We start from the raw sequence: 19,383 nt of genomic DNA on the forward strand, positions 1-19,383 counted from the left end.
GATAGGTTTTGTATATTAATGCCATGTTCTGAAATGATTAAATTATTAATTTTCGGTTGTCGAATCGAGTTGAAAAAGATCAGAAGACAAAAACTAAAGGGTGTGTATGGAGGTAAAAAAGTGTGGATAGCATCACAAAAAAATAAAAATCAAACGATATATTGCTCTAACTGTAAAATAAGATGGAACTATTCCTAGACAACAAGGAAATCAAAGTAGTATGTTACAACTACTCCCGATGGATGGTAGACAATAACGAAACAATAAAGCAAGTGGTGAATTGTGGTGGATAGAATCTTAACGGTTCAACTCACTGCGAATTGTGGTGGATAATATCTTCAACAGTTCAACTCCATGTTTTTAGTGAAGGAAGTTGAGATTTTACTATAAATTCAATTATGAATGTTGGGAGTTACCTGAGTGAAAAAAGTTGAGGTTTCACTATAAAATCAAGGGAGTTTTAACAAAACACTTCCGGTACTGTTCATTTTAAACGAAAAATCACATTTTTACCTTTAACTGACACTATTAACTATACCTTTAAAAAAGGCTATTCGTTAAAAGAGAAGTTTTTTTTGAACTTTTCGTTAGTTTTTCTTAAAATCAATGGTGAATATATCGAGTGACCTAACTCCATATAAAATATATGAACAATACATATTAGATGACGTGGAGCACATGCAGCCAAACTAAAACACCCCGACCCAGATATCCAAGTACACACCAAAATGAAGGCATATTGATCAACAACTAAAGGGTGACGAAACCATAATGTGGAAGTGATGGAGAAAAAGTACGAACAAATTAAACTAAGAGTATAAAAGTAAGAGTGAGAGTAGACTGCCCAATGAGTGTGGTGAACCATAAATAAATATATGTAATGGAAACATAGATACCAAAATGACATCAGAGCAATCATAAAACCAATTTCTGCCAAACTGGCACAAGAGCAATCATAATGCACACTGACCCAAATATCAAGTGGATACCTGAAATCGAATCATTGGGCTGCATAATGCACACCGACCCAAATATCAGGTGGACACTTGGATAATGCACACTGACTCAAATATCAAGTGGACACTCGAAATTGAATCATTGAGCTACATACGCGGGGCAACCTGTTCTGATATAATAAAGAAATTTAAAATTTCATCATAAAATCAATTGACAATATGTGGAGTAACCCAACTCTTTATAAACCCTTGCAAGATTTAGTCATTCACCGATGTGGGACTTTGTCCTTCACATACTCACATCTAGTTCAAACTCTCCCCGCTCACGCCTTGTGTTAATTAAAGTAGCCTTATTGCTTGTATTAAAATATAAATAAAATGGAAAGAGAAAACTGTTGGAAAATAGGAACTAGGCTAGATTGTCATGTGAATTTCCTTCAAGGTTGTACTCTGTAGTTAATGATATTGCAACCATATATTGTAGGTTAGTATGTATGATTTAATTTCCGTAGTTGGTAAGTTTCTCCATAAGTAATTTTTTCATAAAGAAATATCTTCCATGTGCTTTTCTTAAGAAGTGATTATGGTTGTCACTTAGTACTACGATTTACTGGTATTCCTCCACTTGTTAGTGAGAGTCGTCTTAGGTTCAAAGCTCGTCGAATGCGAGTTTGATACAAATTTACTACAAGTCTAAGCCACTTGGGATTCATTTGTAAACTATGCAGATCGGCCTGGACTTGGAAAGGAGCATAAGATACTGCTCCTGACCACCTGATCGTATGTATTATAATTACATTGTTAATGCTTCTCCAATATAACTAATAGATCGAACGAGAACAATATAATTAACAAGAACAGTACAAATTAAGCGATGAACCATCAGTACATAGAAGTTCTTCAGCTTCAAAGACGAAGAGAAGTGTCGACATCTGAGTCATTGAAATTGTTTGTTCTGCCCATGACTGCAACTGAACTTGAACATACGTTCCTCATGACTCGAGTCTCATCAGAAACCTGCAGATAACTAGATTGCTTGCTCTGCAAGTTAGGGTGGAGGTACAGTGAGTATTGGGGTGGGTGAGGTTGTGTTTCATAATTGTGAGAAGCTGTCCATCCAGACTGGAGAAACAACCCAGTTGTTTCGTAATATGCTGCCGGAATAGAAACCCTTTCTGATCCATGTATCATCCGCCTCAATAGCTCTCTCTCTTCCCTAATCTCCTTTTCTCTCTGTAATTTCTTAAACCTCTCTTGCAATAAGGCAATGGAAGAATGAACAACTGTGCCATCTTTGCCTTGCCTAGCCATAAAGAGGGGACTGATTATATTTCAATTGCCTTTTGAGGTGACCTTGTGGGGGGTTGTATACCTATATATATAGGACATGATAAGTAATTAGGAAAATGTTTATTTATTTATTTATTTTATTAAAATTAGGCTGCCATCCATCAGATTCTAATGATGTGAACAAAGAAAGAAGTATCTGCTGCTGTGATGCAAAATCCAAGAAGGCAATGCTTGGTAACTAAATAATCTCATAAGTTGGGTTGGTAAATGGGAGGAGAGGCCGCAGAAAGCCTCAATAGGGAGAAAATGGTGGGGATAAGAGTCCAAACAGTGTGTAAGGTAGCTTTTGGATATCTTTTTGGAGGAATATATGGATGGGGTGATGCTTTGTCTGCTTGTCTCCAAGAGTTGATGTGGCTAGCTTTGGAGAAGATGTTGCCTTTTTGGTGAGGCTTTGGGGATCTTGTTATTATTCTTTTGGAAAAATATTAAATGTGTTGTAGCCTATTTTATCTGACAAGGGTAAGAGGGCTGGCGGCAAGGAGAAGAGAGATTGAGTTTTGCAGAATTGTAGGAGAATGTGTGTGTTATCCCTCTTACATAGTGCCTTTATTTATAGTAGTAAAAAAGAGAGAAGAAATTCCTTCATCCCAAGGAATACAAGTTGTAATAGGAAATGATAACTAGATCAAATCTAATCTAGAATTTACACAATCATACTTAAACTAGGAAAATTTACAACAAAATGATTATGAGTAAGAAGTCATTCATCTTTATAGACATCCTCTTTACATACATATTACATTTTTGAAAAGTGTAATTGTTTTTTTTTTTTTTTTACACTTTTACTCAAACATTTATGTATTCATACATCAAACTATAATTTGCAAGCAAAAATAAATGACTATTATAAGTAAAAGGCAAGTAGTGTTCATGATTCTCTAGTATTACACCAATACACCTTCTCTTTGTATACCTTAGTGGAGTTAAAAGAAGGGATTTTTTTTTTAAATTTCTTATGACTTACGGATTTGACTACAATATATATATATATATATATATATATATCTAATACAATTATCATCTTGACGATCAGATAATAATTATATTAAATACATGTAAATATTATAGCTAGTACTTGCACTTATATGCCTTTTTCATTTGTTATGTTAACAAAGTATTAAAGGAATTGTCATCTTAGCTTTTGAAATTCCTAATTTATTCAAAGTTGTTTTGGACTTTTCAAACTCCTTCTCACAAGTTCTTTATTATATGAATCCCCACTTTCCCATTATTCCAACTGACACAACGTTGCATCCTTGTGCAAAATGACGAGAGAGAAACGCAGAACCTCTCATTTTAAGGGGGTTCCCATTTTTCATTTTTAGTTTTCATGGTTCTCGGATGGTAGTTTAGTAGCTTTCATAGGGTTATTTTGAATAGAAAATTTGATGGAGGTAGTACCTTAGTGTGAGATGATAAATTAAGAATTTCGGAAAATTTTGATTAACAATTCTCTTAAAAGTTTAATTGAAAGAAAAAAGTGGAAAGACATATTTGACATTTCAAGAAAATTTCTAGAGAATAAAGCAGAGAATGAGGAGTGACAAGAGTTGAATGAAATTAGTTTTGGGGTACGTAATTGATTTGAAGTTTGATTTTTTCTTGATTGTTTTGTACCTTTTCATAGAGAGGAGAGAAAGAGAACCTACCAAAAGCACAATTAAATCTTAAAACATGTCCCTCGATTCAGAGTGGGAAAGGCTCCTTTTTCTCTTTTTAACTTTCTGCTTTGTTTTCAAGTTGTTGGATGAAAATGCATCATGGCTGGTTCTGCCTTGAGGGTTCTATTTAACGCCACAAGTCCATTGGTTAGTCGTTAAAAGGGAGTATTTTTGCTCACAATCATTTAGTGTGATGTATGCTCATTACTTTATTTATCATCGTTAGATGAGTTTGAATTTCGAAATTCGTGTAATGGATAGGAACAAATCTCAAAATAACGGTGATAAATAAAGTAAACCAAATGAAGTGAGTTAAGAGTGATATAAAGGCTTGTTCTTCTAGAATTTATGGTTTAAGGAAACAAAAATATTTTTGCTCACCATCCTTAAGTAATGATAATATTCACCACTTTATTTATTATCGTTTAATGAGTTACATTCGAAATATATGTAGTGAATAGACATAAATCTCAAAATTTAAACTCATCTAATAATAAGAAGTAGAGTGATACCACCCTTTGAGAGTTGTGAGCAGAAATGACTCTTAAGAAAATTGTGATCACATACCGTTCAACTTAATTCAATGGAAGATAAGAAAGTAGAACTAAGAAGTTAAATAATAACCTATTGTTGGATCAATATTAACTTTGGACAACCACAATTTTCTTAAATCATGTGCTCTAGGAGAAGAAGACTGATATAATCCTAGTGGCGCGTGTCCAAAAGGCAAAGCTAGCTATACTATGATATCAATGTAGCTATATATATGCTATGATTTTGTATAGTATTTAGTAAAAGAACATTATCTTGTACAGTCTCAAGGTAGCCAAACAGAAAAACATTCCTCCGATGCAATATCCAAAAATTTGTGAAGCACAAAGCATAAAAAGTTGCAAAGGAACGCTTTTGAATGAGTTTATCTTGTCGATACAATATATAACTGCTAGGTTAATTAATAACATGAATATGCATGATCATTTGGGAACGCAACATGCCGTGTTCGTTCATATACATATAGACCAAACCCTACCGGCGAACTTGTGTGAAGGTAGACCTGGTTTTGACCCAATGTCATTTGTATATTAATATTAAGCTTAAGGAAGCATACTGATATCTAAACACACATTTTTACTTCTCACATATTTTTCTTAATCTTCAATCGTCAGATTAAATGAGTTGAAAAGATCAAAGACTAAACATTAATAAAGATGCGTGAATAACACTATTACTTGAAAAAGTAGCAAAGGAGCAACCACTTGCAACTGTCTACAACCATCCGTAGCGAATAATAGATGGTGACGTCAATGCCAGTGTGGATGTATTTCATTATCTTATTTTGAAATAGTAAAGAAATAAAAAGAAATTATGCGGCACTTTTTTTTTTGCAATTTCTATGCACTTGTTTTATTTTATGGTCACTCAATTGAACAGATAAAAGAATCAAGACTATAATTATGGAGGTATGCAGAAGGTGAAATAGTGCTTTTGCTCACCCCCTAATTCAAGATATCCGTTATGCTTTTTTAAATAAAAAGGAAAACTAATAAAAATGACTTGAAAATTTTGAGTTTTAATCAAAATGACAAAAAAATGTTGTAAGTGAATAGTACAATGATTGACTTTTTAGAGTAAAAATGTCATTTTCGTTAAAAATGAACAGTACAAGAAGTGTTTCGTTAAAACTCCATTTTTAAAATCATGTTACATGTTTATTTAACTAACAATGATTACTTTATACATTTAATCAAATCTTTATGAAAAAGAATAACAATTAAAATATTACTTACCATTTATTCCTTTAAAAAAATCCTATCAAATGAACAATTGATTTTTTATTTTGTTAGATTTGATGTTAGATTAGTCACCGACGGAATTTGAACCCATGTCATCATGTAATGACTCAACTCATTTCCATCACCGTGGTAAGGGCCATTTGCCAATTGAACAATGGATTGAATTATTATCATATTCCTCTTCCTCTCTTCTCGGCTACAGCAAAATCTTTTCTTAATAAAGAATTCAATCCATTGATGCATTTAATACAAGTAAGTGAGAGATCTTAAGTTCGATTTTCATCAAAAATGAATTTGAACCATATAATTGATAGCTCATTATGAAGCTTAGCTCACTCCTCTGTTAGTATTGATAATATTTATTGTTAAAAACAAAACACCAAAAATCATAAAAGTATTAAATGCATAAAAGGTGCTACAGCCGAGAAGAGAGGAATAGAAATAGGATAAATCAATTTGTTTAATTGATAGGATATTGAGGAAGGAATAAATGGTATTTTTTTTAAATATAAATAATGTAAGTGTTATTCTTTTGGATTAAGTACCGAAAATTCTCCAACTTTTTAGTGTTATTCCAAATTGGTCTCAATAACTTTAAACAAGTACCTTACCTATTGAAAACGTCACATTCGTTAAGCTTCAGTATAATTTTTGTTAAATTAACTAGGTCAATCAAGGCTTTCAAGACAAGCATGAAGGTTGAGATGGGGTTTCGATGGTCATAGGTGTGATTGGAGATGGTGGGGGCTTGATATTTCCCGATCTTCATTTTTCTTTTCCATTTTATTTGTGAATTTATGACACACTCCGATCCGGAATGCCCACTTAGACTCTGAATTGAGCTGTGCTGGGAGACATCTAGAAGGTGAAGAAGCCATAAAGTGTAGTGTAGTGGAAAATGTGAATAAATTTAAACCTAAAAGTGCCTAATTTAAAGAGTGCGCTGTGAACAGGAATGAACCAATTTCACACGTGATGACAGAGCTTAAGTAAAGTAGAGTAAAGTGGATTGAGAATTATACCATCAAAGGTAACCACCTATACCAATATTTGCCAAGAATCCTCGTCAATACAAAACCCCAGCTACTAAAACCTGGAGGGGCGAAAAACAAGGGTGAGTGGGTCTGAAAATAAAGTTTTATAAAAACCATTATGAAAACATTGTAACCCTTCGCCGTAAAACAAGTATAGTTTCTAGAAAATCATACTACATATAAGTATGAAATCAAATGTATGCCAACAGTAAATCCAGAAATATGCCACAACACAATATCTCAACAACAATATAAATATAATTATGTGCACGCAGGTCGGAGTCGCCTAATACGACCTGTACGACTGCGCCTATTGCTCATCCATCTATGCTAATACATGAGTCGAAGTCACCTAATGTGACATGTACGACAGGACTAAGTGTAATAATATATGCTCTAGTGCTACGATCATGTGAAGACTAGTGCTATACGCATCACCTACGAGTCGGAGTCACCTAATGCGACCTATACGACATGGCTAGCACTTACTTTTATCCAAGGCGGGCGTGGGGTGCAAGGTGAAGATCACGTGAAGGACTGGCCCTGGCCCGGGGCGAGCACTAACACCGGTGCAGCAATGATGAGCGAACTATATGAATATATGAAAATATGCATGCCATAACTCAAACATTTCAAGCAACATAACAAACTTACATGAACTTACTTGCGCGTCCCGTAGGATCATCTTGGTATTTCACCACAGTGCAACATTTCTCATAACATAATTTAATCATGGCATGAAGTGCATAAATCAATTCAAAAGTATTTGTGGAAACTATCAACCAATCATACATATATATATATATATATATATATATATACACACATATATAATATACTACAAAAAGGAAAAGACCCACGCACCTGAGGTCCGCGCTACAACTCCCTAGCACGAATATCGAGGCGTCACGAACAATCGTCGCCTAGAACAATTATCAATTCACGTCTTAGAATTCTTATTGATAGAACATATAACTTACATAAAACACGTTCCCAAGGATGTTCTAAAATGATTTGAAACCCATTGACCAAAAGTCAACTGTTGGTCAAAGGTCGATGGTCACAACACTACGTAATTCGATCCGAAAAATCCGCACCTCTGATTTCCGATTTGAAACTTCCAAAGATTCACATTATGCTTCTATAACATCATACTAAAGTTTCGGAACGATCCAACAGTCGGATCTTCGCCAATCGCTAAAATTAAGTAGCGGCTGACATTTTATTTTACGAACTTACAAATCCAATTCGAGAAGATTCGTACTTCGGATTCCTGATCCGCCAGCTCCTAATATCCTCAAATATTACGTACTATAACGTACTAAAGTTTGGTGACAATCTAACGGTCGGATCGTCGATTCACTTAATAACCAAGTAACGGTCTCTATCAAAATTATGTTCAAACGATGAGATTTCATCAATGAGACTTCACATATGAAATTGAGGTATCAAATTTAGCCTAAGAAGGTCAGGGGGTGTCTCTGTCCACGCGCCGCCGCACATGGCAGTCGGCTGTCCCGACTCGCCGAAAAATTCAACTATTTCAAAAATTTCTTAAATTTTACAGGAATGAAGATCTCAACGAGTAGAGCAAGTTTCATACCTGTGGCCAAGTCCAATTTGGCCGGAAATAGCCTCAAATCGCTACGAACCCGTCGAAAACCCTAGAATGGGTGTTCGTCGATTCGACTTCTCCGGTATTCAACGCTCCGCTCCTATCACTGCTTGGGTCTTGTTCTTGGGTCCAATGGGAGTTGATTAAGGGTGGTGGTGGGTGGTGAAACTTGCCAAAACGAATTATTTGCCGCCGAACTCCCCTCGACGCCGTGCGTCGTCCTCATAGTTTAGGAGCCCAAAGGCTCAGTTTTTCAAAGTGAAAGGGTTGCACAGAGGTTGAGGGTTGTTAGCAGTTGATGATTGGGTAGTGCGCAGTGTACGGGACGACGGGGGAAAGCTAGGAGCTTTCTTCCTTTTGATTGGTTGCTGCCTTGTTTTTTTTCTCAAATTCTGATTGGTCCTTAGTTCCTTTAATTTGATTGGTCCCCTTAAACTTACTTAAATCTAATTGGTCCTCTTTCCCACAAGTTGGGAGTTTATAAATTTCTAATCTAAAATTTAATAAAATGACTTCAAATATCTGTAACTATACTCAAATATCTGTAACTATACCGTTATAATCCGGACTCGCAATTGGCTTTTGCCTATGCGTTCGTAGTGACGAGTACTACGAGGATACATTAAAAGAATAAGTGTTATGTCTCTCTAACCGATGGTCAACGAAAGTCAAAATCTTTGCCTCAAGGGGCATTTTCGTAAAATCACCAATTTAAAATTTATAAGGCTTAAAATTAGGGACGGGTTGTCAAAAATTTTTTTTTTATCTTCAAGTTTTTTTGTAGTTACTTCTATTATTATTTGTTTCCAAGTAAACTAAAAGGTGGGATCCATTGTTGTCACATGTATATTTAACCGGAAAAATTAATTGGAGCTAAATGGATGTGGCATTTTCAATAAATTGGGTACTTGTTTATAATGTTTCGAAAGATTAAGACCAATTTAAAATGATACTAAAAAGTTGAGGTGTTTATTTACTTAATCCTATTATTTTCATGAAGATTTAATTAAATGCACAAGATAACCATGGTTAGTCAATAAGACACGTGATGCGAATCTAGAGGAGGGGGTTAATGGTTACTTTAGATTTAAGTGTAAAAAGCGGCTAGTCAAGGCAAATAATAAAAGGAAAATTGTATTTGAACCCATATAATCTCTTTCCACATCCAACTTATTCTCTACATCCTAATTATTTGTAATTAAACTATCAATATATCTTTAAATCCAAATTTACTACTTAAATTACCCTAACAGACCCAATTCTATATGCAAATTTGTTTCTACACGCATTTAAAATAGAAACCCAAAATCAAAGCATATGTTATTTTCCCTACAAAGTTGCTCTCGATAAATTCCAATTCTACAAACATGTTGATTGAGAAAAATTATTTTTGAAGAATGAAACACGAAATCGATGTTTCGGAAGATTCACATGAGGTAAGACTTCATATTTTCTATTGTTTTAGTCATTTTGCCGACATTGATAATTATTGAATCTTGCTTTTGATGCGTTATTCAAGTTTCTATGTTCGTATTCATCTTTTAGGGATCACATGGATTACATGAAGAATTAAACACCTAAAATTACCACCAAATATTAAAAACTGAAGACATGGGTTTTAATAGTGGAATTGAAAACAACCCACATATGCTTTAAATCTCAGGCGGCATCTTTTGTCAAAATTTCAGTCAACATTTTTTATCCAAATTAAAAACTTTCTAAGATTTGAGAAATGTGAGGTGTATAGAAAATATGAGTGCATGTAGAAAATGTAAGGTGTATATTAAGAATGTGGGGGTGTGAGAGTATTATGGGGAAGTATGTGGGTGTATTAAGATAATTTTTAATTAAAAAAACAAATATGGGGTGTGAGGGTATTATGGGGAAGTATGTGGGAATATAAAAAAAAATTTAATTGAAAAAACAAATATAGGGTGTATTAAGTATGTGGGGTTTATTCAACAATTTGTGGGGTGTCAATATAATAAGTCATCTTAAAACATAAGATAATACTAGAAATTAAATTCCTTCAACCCCTATATCACTTGTTTTATTAGCACCCCACAAATTAATAAGGGTAAATTACATAGTAGCCCCGCAGGTTTGAGGTCTATTGCAACCCTATACAACAACTTTAAAACATTTCACTTTCATACCTCACGTACTATTTTATTTCAATATAATACATCCGTTACATTTTCAATCCATTGATCCGTTAAGTACTGATGTGGCTGCCACATTTGTCCCACGTGACTGCCAAATGTATGCCACATGGCAAACTTTTAAATTTTTTTTTTTTTAGAAAACCTGAATTTTCTCATTTATTAAAAAAAAAAAAAAACTTAAACCTATCCTATCTCCCCGTAACCCCCCTACAACCTAGATCTCTTTTCCCCACCCTACAACCCAGATCCGTTCAGTTTTCCCTACCCCCACCCACCCACCCAACCCACAGAGGCCTTATGCCTGCCTTCCAGACTCACCTCAGTCAGAACCCGCCACCCTCCTTCGGCCCCCCTTCCCGCTCGCGCTCGACGCGCCTCATCCTCCCCTCGCCCCCCTCTCCCCCCCCGCGCTCGCGACCCTCCTCACCCAGAACCCGACCCCTACCCCTTTTATCCCTTCACCCACAATTTTCTCCTCTCTGCAACTCGAACCCTGCTTATCGGTTGACTCTGACAATGAGGTATGTATTTAATTTTGTCCTTTCAAATTTTGAATTTTTTCTGTGCTTGGTTGGTGGTGGTCTGAAAATGGAATTAGGTTTGCTAAGGTTGGGTGGGGTTGCAGATGAGAGAAGGGAGAAAATGGGTGGGGTGAATAGAAGAAAGGGATCGGGGAACATGGCGGTGGGGTGGGGGTTTGCTGGGTTTTTTTATGAGAGGAAAGGTGAAGAGAATGGAGGAGAAGGAGGTGGGTTGGGGGGGAAGGGTGAGGTTTCTGGGTTTGTTTGCGGGGGTGGGGAGTTGCGGGAGGTGGGTTTCAGTTTAGTTTTTTTTTTTTTTTTTTTTTTTTTTTTTTTTTTTTTTTAAGATTCAGGTGGTTTTAAAAAAAAAAAAAAAATTATTTTTTGTGCCACGTGGCACACATTTGGCAGCCATGTGGCACAAATGTGGCAGCCACGTCAGCATTTAACAGATTAACGGATGGAAAATCTAACGGATGTATTATATTGAAATAAAATAGTACTTGAGGTATGAAAGTGAAATGTTTTAAAGTTGTTGTATGAGATTGTAATAGACCTTAAAACCTGATGGGCTACTGTGTAATTTACCCAATTATTAACTAAACCCCATGTACTAAACACACCCCACACTTACTTTTTAAAAGAAAAATTGTCTTAATACACCTATATTAACCTCATAAAATACCCTCATACTCCACTCACATAAATATGAAAAAAAAAAAAAAAAAAATTTCTCTACGACGTTGCAACCTGCAGAACTGCCACAACCCTTGTTTCCATGACTCAGCTTCAAAATTGTAGTAGTGGATATAAGTACATATCTATGATCATTCATATATAAGAGTAAAAGTCCTGGGAAAAGTCCGGCCCAATAAATCTGGCATGAATACATATTATCTTTCTCTAATGAGCAGATATTTTGCATTGGATGTGGCAAAACATTTACCCAATCAAACTTTCAATTGTTAATATTTACATGGCAGTAATCGGTAATCCTAGCACCAAGTTTAATGTTTCGTGTCAAACTGTGAATCAGTTACAGTTAAAAAAAAAAAAAAAGGGAAGCCTGAGAGTAAAGTTAATTTGAGAGCTCCAAGAAAAATATTATTGGGGTGTAAGTTTGATCTCACGTTGGATTTGTGGGTTTTATTAAGAAATCAAAGTCTTAAATTTTAGGCCTAAATAGTCATTTCATTATAACATTTTATTAATTAAGTATTAAAATTTTAAATGAGGTGTAATCAACAATTTATGAGATGTCAATAAAAAAACCCTTATTTTATTCATTTAATATCTCTATGTTGTAGATTACTAATATTTATGTATCTATATCACATGTTTTTTCCTATAATCTATCTATATAACAAATAAATTGTTTTTGGCTACGTACCTGTATTATGGATTTTTTTTTCTTGTAATCTACCTCTTTCAGAATTAGTCTTATTCATTTCTCTCTTAAATATATGTCTCTTAATTTTTTGGGTTTTTATCACAAATGATCCCTTAAATTTATCCTTACCATCAAGATGGTCCCTAAAATTGAAAATCAATCAATGTAGTCCCTGATAGGAGCTTATATTTGAGACTTAGTTAGCTTGTTTCTTGGCATTTATGTTGTTAGTTCCTAGTTATTTTAGTATTTTAAGCTATTTTCGTGTGTTTGTAGGTTGAAAAGGCTAAAGTGGCAAGAAAGTGTATTTTGGTGCCTTTTGGAGCATTTTTGGGTCAATAATAGATGGCACATGCATGGAGCAAGGTGGATGGACAAATTTGAAGACCAAAAGAGACTAGGAATGTGCTAAGAAGATGAAGGAATTAAGTCATGAAGGAGGGAAGAATTTGGAGCCATGTGTTCCCTTCCATGTCCCCTTGTTGTATCACTCTTTCCCTTTCACTTTGTGTCATAACTTTCCCTTTCACTTTGTGTCATAACTTTCCCTTTCCCTTTCACTTTGTATCATAACTTTCCATTTCCTTTTCACTTTGTGTCATAACCCTTCCTTGTTTCCTTTGCCTTTCCTTCCCCTATAAATAAGGAGCTATGCCACACCATTACACACATCCATTCACTACCATTCACACTTTCAGCCATACTTCACCATAATTCATCACTTAAACCACCCTTACCACCTTGTGCCGCAACAAAGAAGAAGGAGGACCTTTGGACGTGCTTGCCATTCAAAGTTTGGATTGTTGGAACATTCTTAGGTGTAATCCATCTTTTTGTTTTCAATGTTTAAGTTTATTAGTCTTTGTTTTGCTGTGAACATGAGGAACTAATTCATTTTTAGTTAGAGGTGAATTCGAAGCCATGGACATATGTTTAATATGAATTGATTCCTTTCAGTTATTGTTTCGTAAAATATGAATGTGATTTACTTATCTGCGTTACTAAGAACTTATTCTTGTAAGTTGATTGAGGATGAATACTTAGTTTGCATGCAAGGATTTGATGCTAAATTATAAGGGAATTTCACCTAATCTTTATGAACTTATAATTAAAAGTAGTGGAGTTGCTAGTCACAATCGTGTTAAGTAGATTCTTGGCAGAAGTATCATGCAGTTCATAGTTATGATTGCCTTGTCAATGCTTATGATTTTCATAGAACTTAATGATTTTTGATATGTATCTCTATCATGCTGTTCATATAGGGAACTTGATGAGAATAATTTGGTTGCGATGCGTTGTCCATTCAATTCAATGAACTTAGGAAAATCTGAAAGTTAATTAGTGCATTCACAATTAACTTGGGGCATTGTCATTCATGGTTTAAAGAAACAATACTGGAAATCGATTTATGTTGCATATGTTTCATGTGTGGAGAACGATCATCTGGCTAAGTTTTCACCATTCAAATCACCTAATTTACTTTGTTTTGCAATCTATTTAGTTTAGTTCAATTTCATTCCAATCAATCCCCCTTTCAGTTATTGTTTCGTAAAACATGAATGTGATTTACTTATCTGCGTTACTAAGAACTTATTCTTGTGTGTTGATTGAGGATGAATACTTAGTTTGCATGCAAGGATTTGATGCTAAATTATAAGGGAATTTCACCTAATCTTTATGAACTTATAATTAAAAGTAGTGGAGTTGCTAGTCACAATCGTGTTAAGTAGATTCTTGGCAGAAGTATCATGCAGTTCATAGTTATGATTGCCTTATCAATGCTTATGATTTTCATAGAACTTAATGATCTTTGATATGTATCTCTATCATGCTGTTCATATAGGGAACTTGATGAGAATAATTTGGTTGCGATGCGTTGTCCATTCAATTCAATGAACTTAGGGAAATCTGAAAGTTAATTAGTGCATTCACAATTAACTTGGGGCATTGTCATTCATGGTTTAAAGAAAAAATACTGGAAATCGATTTATGTTGCATATGTTTCATGTGTGGAGAACGATCATCTGGCTAAGTTTTCACCATTCAAATCACCTAATTTACTTTGTTTTGCAATCTATTTAGTTTAGTTCAATTTCATTCCAATCAATCCCCCTTTTAATTAAGTGTCTTAGATTAGTTAGAAAAGTGTTTAAATCTGTCCAACTTAGTGTTTTGAGTCTAACTAGTCTTAAATTCGTCCAAATAGTCCCTAAAGTCTGTTTTGAGTCTTTTTAACTTAGTTTTGCTGTTTTGAGTGTTTTAAGTCAGTTTCGAGTCCATAGAGTCTAGTTTAGTGTTTTTGAGTCTTATTTGTGTTGATTAGCATCCCTAGTTAATCCCTGGTCTAGAACGATCTCTACTTACATCTTTACTACAATTGTCATTAATAGGGTTTAATTTGTGTGTCGAGTTAATTTTCACACCAGTCCTTGAAAATAGGTGTTACAAATCAATATGGTCCTTCCGTCACAATTCTGTTAAAAATTCCGTTAAGTATTGATGTGGCATGTAAATGGGCCCTACAAGACTTACGAGTTTTTATCACAAATGGTCCTTAAAATTGACTCACACCATTAATATGGTCCTTGAAATTGACCTACACTATCAATATGATCCCTAAAATTGAAAATCGATTAATGTAATCCTTGAAAATATGTGTCGCAAATTAATATGATCATTCCGCTACAATTCTGTAAAAAAATTTGTTATGTGTTTATGTGGGTTTAATAATTAATTAAAAAAAGTTGTCTAAATACCTTTTTGCACAATAGAATTTTTTTTCTTCGTATAGTAGGACCTACTCCGAAGAGAAATTCCTTCCATAAATTCTCAAAGGCACAAGGCTTAACCAAGGTCTTAGAGGGGGTTTGGAAATAGTTTTCAACCAACAATAGGCGCACCTCGGTTATAACCTCATTATCTCAAGGCAGACCTTGCCATTCTTTGAGTCACCAAACCACCAAGGAAGTGCCGAACAAGTTCTCCAAGATTAAGGCTGTGAGGATGTTGATCGCGTAGATGTTAACGGTGATGTCTTAGAAGTCGTTGTCAATCAGCCAAGTCATCACCAAAGGTGATCTCGATCCAAGTTCAATTCGGTGAAGGGTGTCAAAGTGTGAAAAGATGGGTGTATTGAGATTTTTTTTAGAGAATAGATAGTGAAGGAGGTAGAGGAATGTGGACTGGGATCGGAGGTGATTGTAGGACTGGGTTTTTGGGTTCACAACTTTTTATTAACTATTAAATTATTAAACTTATTTGTAATTTTTTAATTTAATTAGACTTGTGTGATCCATTTATGTGTCACATCAGCACATAACAAATTTTTTGACAGAATTGTGACGGAAAAGGTACATTGATTTGGGACACTTACTTACAGGATTATATTGATCGATTTTCAATTTCAGGGACTATTTTGATGTCGCAGGTCAATTTCAGGGATTTGATGTCGTGGGTCAATTTCAAGGATCATTTGTGAGAAAAAAATGACTTATGAGACCTATTTATGTGCCACATCAACACTTAATGGAATTTTTAACAAAATTGTGACGGAATGACCACATTGATTTGCGACACCTATTTTCAGGGACTACATTGATTTTCAATTTCAGAAACTATCTTGATAGTGAAGGTAAATTTTAGAGATTATTTGTGATAAAAACCCTAAATTGTTTTATAGTATGCATGATATAGGTATATTACAGGACTAAATCTTAAAAACAGCTTAGGTTTTTGGACCCGAATCTAGATGCCTATATAGATATGGTTGGAGTAGCTTTTTGAATGTGACACATACAAACGAAGCACACGTGATTGTTAAATACAGTAAAACCTTTCTATGGGAATAATCTCCAATTAATTATAAAATAATTAGACGTAACTTTGGCCAATTAGCCTATAGAAATAAGATTCACATGTAATAAGTTATAATTTTTCTAGGTCTCGTCTTAAGAAACTTGTCTCAACATAGTAATACTTTAAGATGAAGTACACTATTTCTAGAGAGTTGTCTAGGAAATTATATATTTATTATAAATAGTATCAAGTCTTTAAACTTGCAGGTAGGTAATAACTCATCAACATAGACAACTTATTATTGAGGCCAAAATATTTCTAACTCAAGAACTTTGGTAATAAAGAGAGCACTACATACATACATGCACTCTTTTTCAATGGCTACATCTTGGAAATTATCATGCTTCACTAAAAAAAGCTTTGACATTAAGAACCTTTTGTATATAATTTCATCTCTCTAACCCTATGATCATTTTAACATAGACGCAGCTATTTGAATGTTTTATATAAGCAGGAAAAATCAAACTTAGAATATGATTTTATATAAAGATAAATATTTTTAACCAATTCAACTTAAGTTCTTACATAAATAGCGTTTTATGCAATTGGCAGTAGCTGAGAAAGGTTCCTAATGCATTTTCATATATCACACAATCAACTAAAACAAAACTAAAAATAATATAAGTAAGTGATCATTTATTGAAGAGCAACACATAATCAACCATAAAACTGCTCTGTAGCACAATGGATAAATGATCCCATCAACATGAAGATGCTTGGGCTGGGCATGATATCAAATCGATGATAAGCTTGTATCCATGCATGCAGGCCGATTGGCATAAATGATATATATGCTTCCTCTATTTTATTTTTGGAAATATTTTCACTGTCAATTATCATATATCTTTCAGTACTATTTCTTCCACAATCACTAAGGTAGCATGGCCAACCTTCTTCCTCAAAGAGAGAGCTAAGCTAGCTGCATCAACTTCATCTCCAATTATCACCATCTGGCCTTTCTTTTCCTCATTGAAAGCCACTGAATTAACACCTGCAAATATTACATATAAACGAATTTCATTCTTAATCCCCGTGAAAATTTGATAACATTTCATAAGTCTTTTTGTTTTTGTAAATTACTAAAGTATAGAATGTTAGAGAAGAAAACGTAAAAAATATGAGCAACAGTAGTAAAGGCACCATCAGCGACAGCAGCTATCTTCATGGCCTTGGCACGATGTCTCCTGCTTCTCATTTGCACCTCGATGACAATCTTTTGCTGCGCAGTTAATTAAAAAAAAAAAAAAATCGTTAAGTTTAGTCATACATAACCCTCGCTTGGTACGACAGAATCTAATTGAATTGTTTCCTTTTAGCCTTGGTGCTGAAATAACTAATAAAAGTAGGCTTCAGATGTTTAATTTGATGGAAACGTACTCACAAGTCTTTCAATTCATAATGAAAAAAATCAAAATTGATCAAATCTTTTTCTATGAATAAAAGAAAAACATGGAGAATTTTAAACATTAAAGATTAAAATTAAAAATATAGTGCACTTAAGGAAACGATTGATTAGTTTCTCTTATCACATAGAAAATCATCAGCAAACTTATTATGACAATCACATAGATCAGCAACGGAAAATCAACACGCACTCGTGCATGAATGTCTATCTTTTGACATTTTATTTTGAACTGATTACTTACCATCATATTGAATCCTACACAACAAAAATGGCTCTGTCAAGAGTAGAAGTGATTTGTCTAGCAATTCTAGGAAGAAGAAGATGAAGTAGAATTATTTGTTCAATCTCTTTATATATATTTGATGGCGCCTATTCTCAAATCGCAAGTAATCAACATGTGGTTTTGTACATGACGCTGGCGATCCACTTTTTGCGGGTACAAAGTATATGCACCGCGTTTCCACAAAAGCCAAATAGCAAAGAATGCTATATATGCTTATGACTCTTTTCTGCGATTTTCTTAATCATAACTTAATAGAGTCAATTACTAAAGTACCTCATCAACACTTGTACTAAAAGCTAACCACAAGATGATGAGTGAATCTTATTATGTCATTGTTATGATCTCATGCATGACCTAATAAAATTATAGGAAATATGGATTAAATCTTGACACATTGGATAGAACTATTGTAGCCTATTTTATCTGACAAGGAGAAAGGGGCCGGTGGCAAGGAGAGAGATTGAGAGAGAGAGAGATGTGTTTGTAGAATCGTAGGGGAATGTGTGTTGTTATTCCCTCCTACGTAGTGTCTTTATTTATAGTAATAAGGGAGAGAAGAAATCCTTCATCCCCAAGGAATACTAGTTCATATAGGAAAGAATAACTAGAATAAAATCTAATCTTGGATTTACACAATCACACGTAAACTACTCAAGGTAGATTTAGTATCATGCAGAAGTTGAGGAAGTCGACTCGTCAACACTAATTCTAAGGAATAAAGCTATTCTCAATAAGGTAGGAACTTGCATAAAGAAGTAAGTCTCACTAAAAAACCCTAAGGCTATGGCAAAAACCCGAGGAGGGACAAAATCCATAGTCTAAGGAAAAATGTGTGAGAAATGCAAAGTCAAAAGAAACGCCTATGGGACGTCATCAAGGATATGACTAGGGTAAGGTGGGTGCCTTGTTAAAACCTACTTAGGTAGCAAAAACCCAGCGGGACAAATGCTCATAATCGTAGGGAAAATAATACATTAAGATCAAGCAAGTATACTTCAGGATACTCCTCCTGAGTTTGACACAATTCCAAAGAGAACTAGCAATGTTACGACTCAGAAAGTTTATGCATAACAATTCCATGAACAAGCTTCTGAAACGTCGTCTTCGGCAATGATTTGGTGAAGAGGTCGGTAGATTGTCTTGTGAACAGATTTGCGTGACTTCGATCTTCTGATGCTCTTGTTGTTGATGTGAGAAGAATAATTTCAACGCAACGTGCTTGGTGTTGTCTCATTTGATGTAACCCTTCTTAAGTTGTTCGATGCATGCTGCATTGTCTTTATAGATCGTCGTCGAGACATCAACATTGGGGTAAAGATTGCAAGAGCTTTGAATATGGCCTATAACTGCTC

At 34.5% G+C, this 19,383-nt stretch overlaps 1 protein-coding gene and 1 pseudogene across 1 annotated transcript; both read right to left on the reverse strand.

Annotated features, from left to right (window-relative positions):
* Positions 1 to 15,292: 15,292 nt before the first annotated feature.
* LOC126617511 (U4 spliceosomal RNA) lies at positions 15,293 to 15,433 on the reverse strand (annotated as a pseudogene).
* A 1,474-nt stretch (positions 15,434 to 16,907) lies between these two features.
* LOC126614213 (heavy metal-associated isoprenylated plant protein 47-like) lies at positions 16,908 to 18,051 on the reverse strand. The gene is made up of 3 exons (XM_050281801.1): positions 17,990 to 18,051; positions 17,484 to 17,562; positions 16,908 to 17,334 (listed from the first exon to the last, which is right to left on the reverse strand). The coding sequence occupies exons 1-3, from the start codon at positions 17,993 to 17,995 to the stop codon at positions 17,180 to 17,182; spliced, it is 240 nt and encodes a 79-aa protein (XP_050137758.1). The 5' UTR covers positions 17,996 to 18,051; the 3' UTR covers positions 16,908 to 17,179.
* Positions 18,052 to 19,383: the final 1,332 nt, after the last annotated feature.

The sequence above is a fragment of the Malus sylvestris genome, chromosome 3 (assembly GCF_916048215.2).
Source record: "Malus sylvestris chromosome 3, drMalSylv7.2, whole genome shotgun sequence".
In the NCBI taxonomy this organism is placed as follows: domain Eukaryota; kingdom Viridiplantae; phylum Streptophyta; class Magnoliopsida; order Rosales; family Rosaceae; genus Malus; species Malus sylvestris.

Excerpts from the sequence above, each read along its gene's own strand:
- LOC126614213 (XM_050281801.1), bottom strand. Across the intron at positions 17,335-17,483 it reads GATAGCTGCTGTCGCTGATG|GTGTTAATTCAGTGGCTTTC; the intron begins GTGCCTTTACTA and ends TAATATTTGCAG.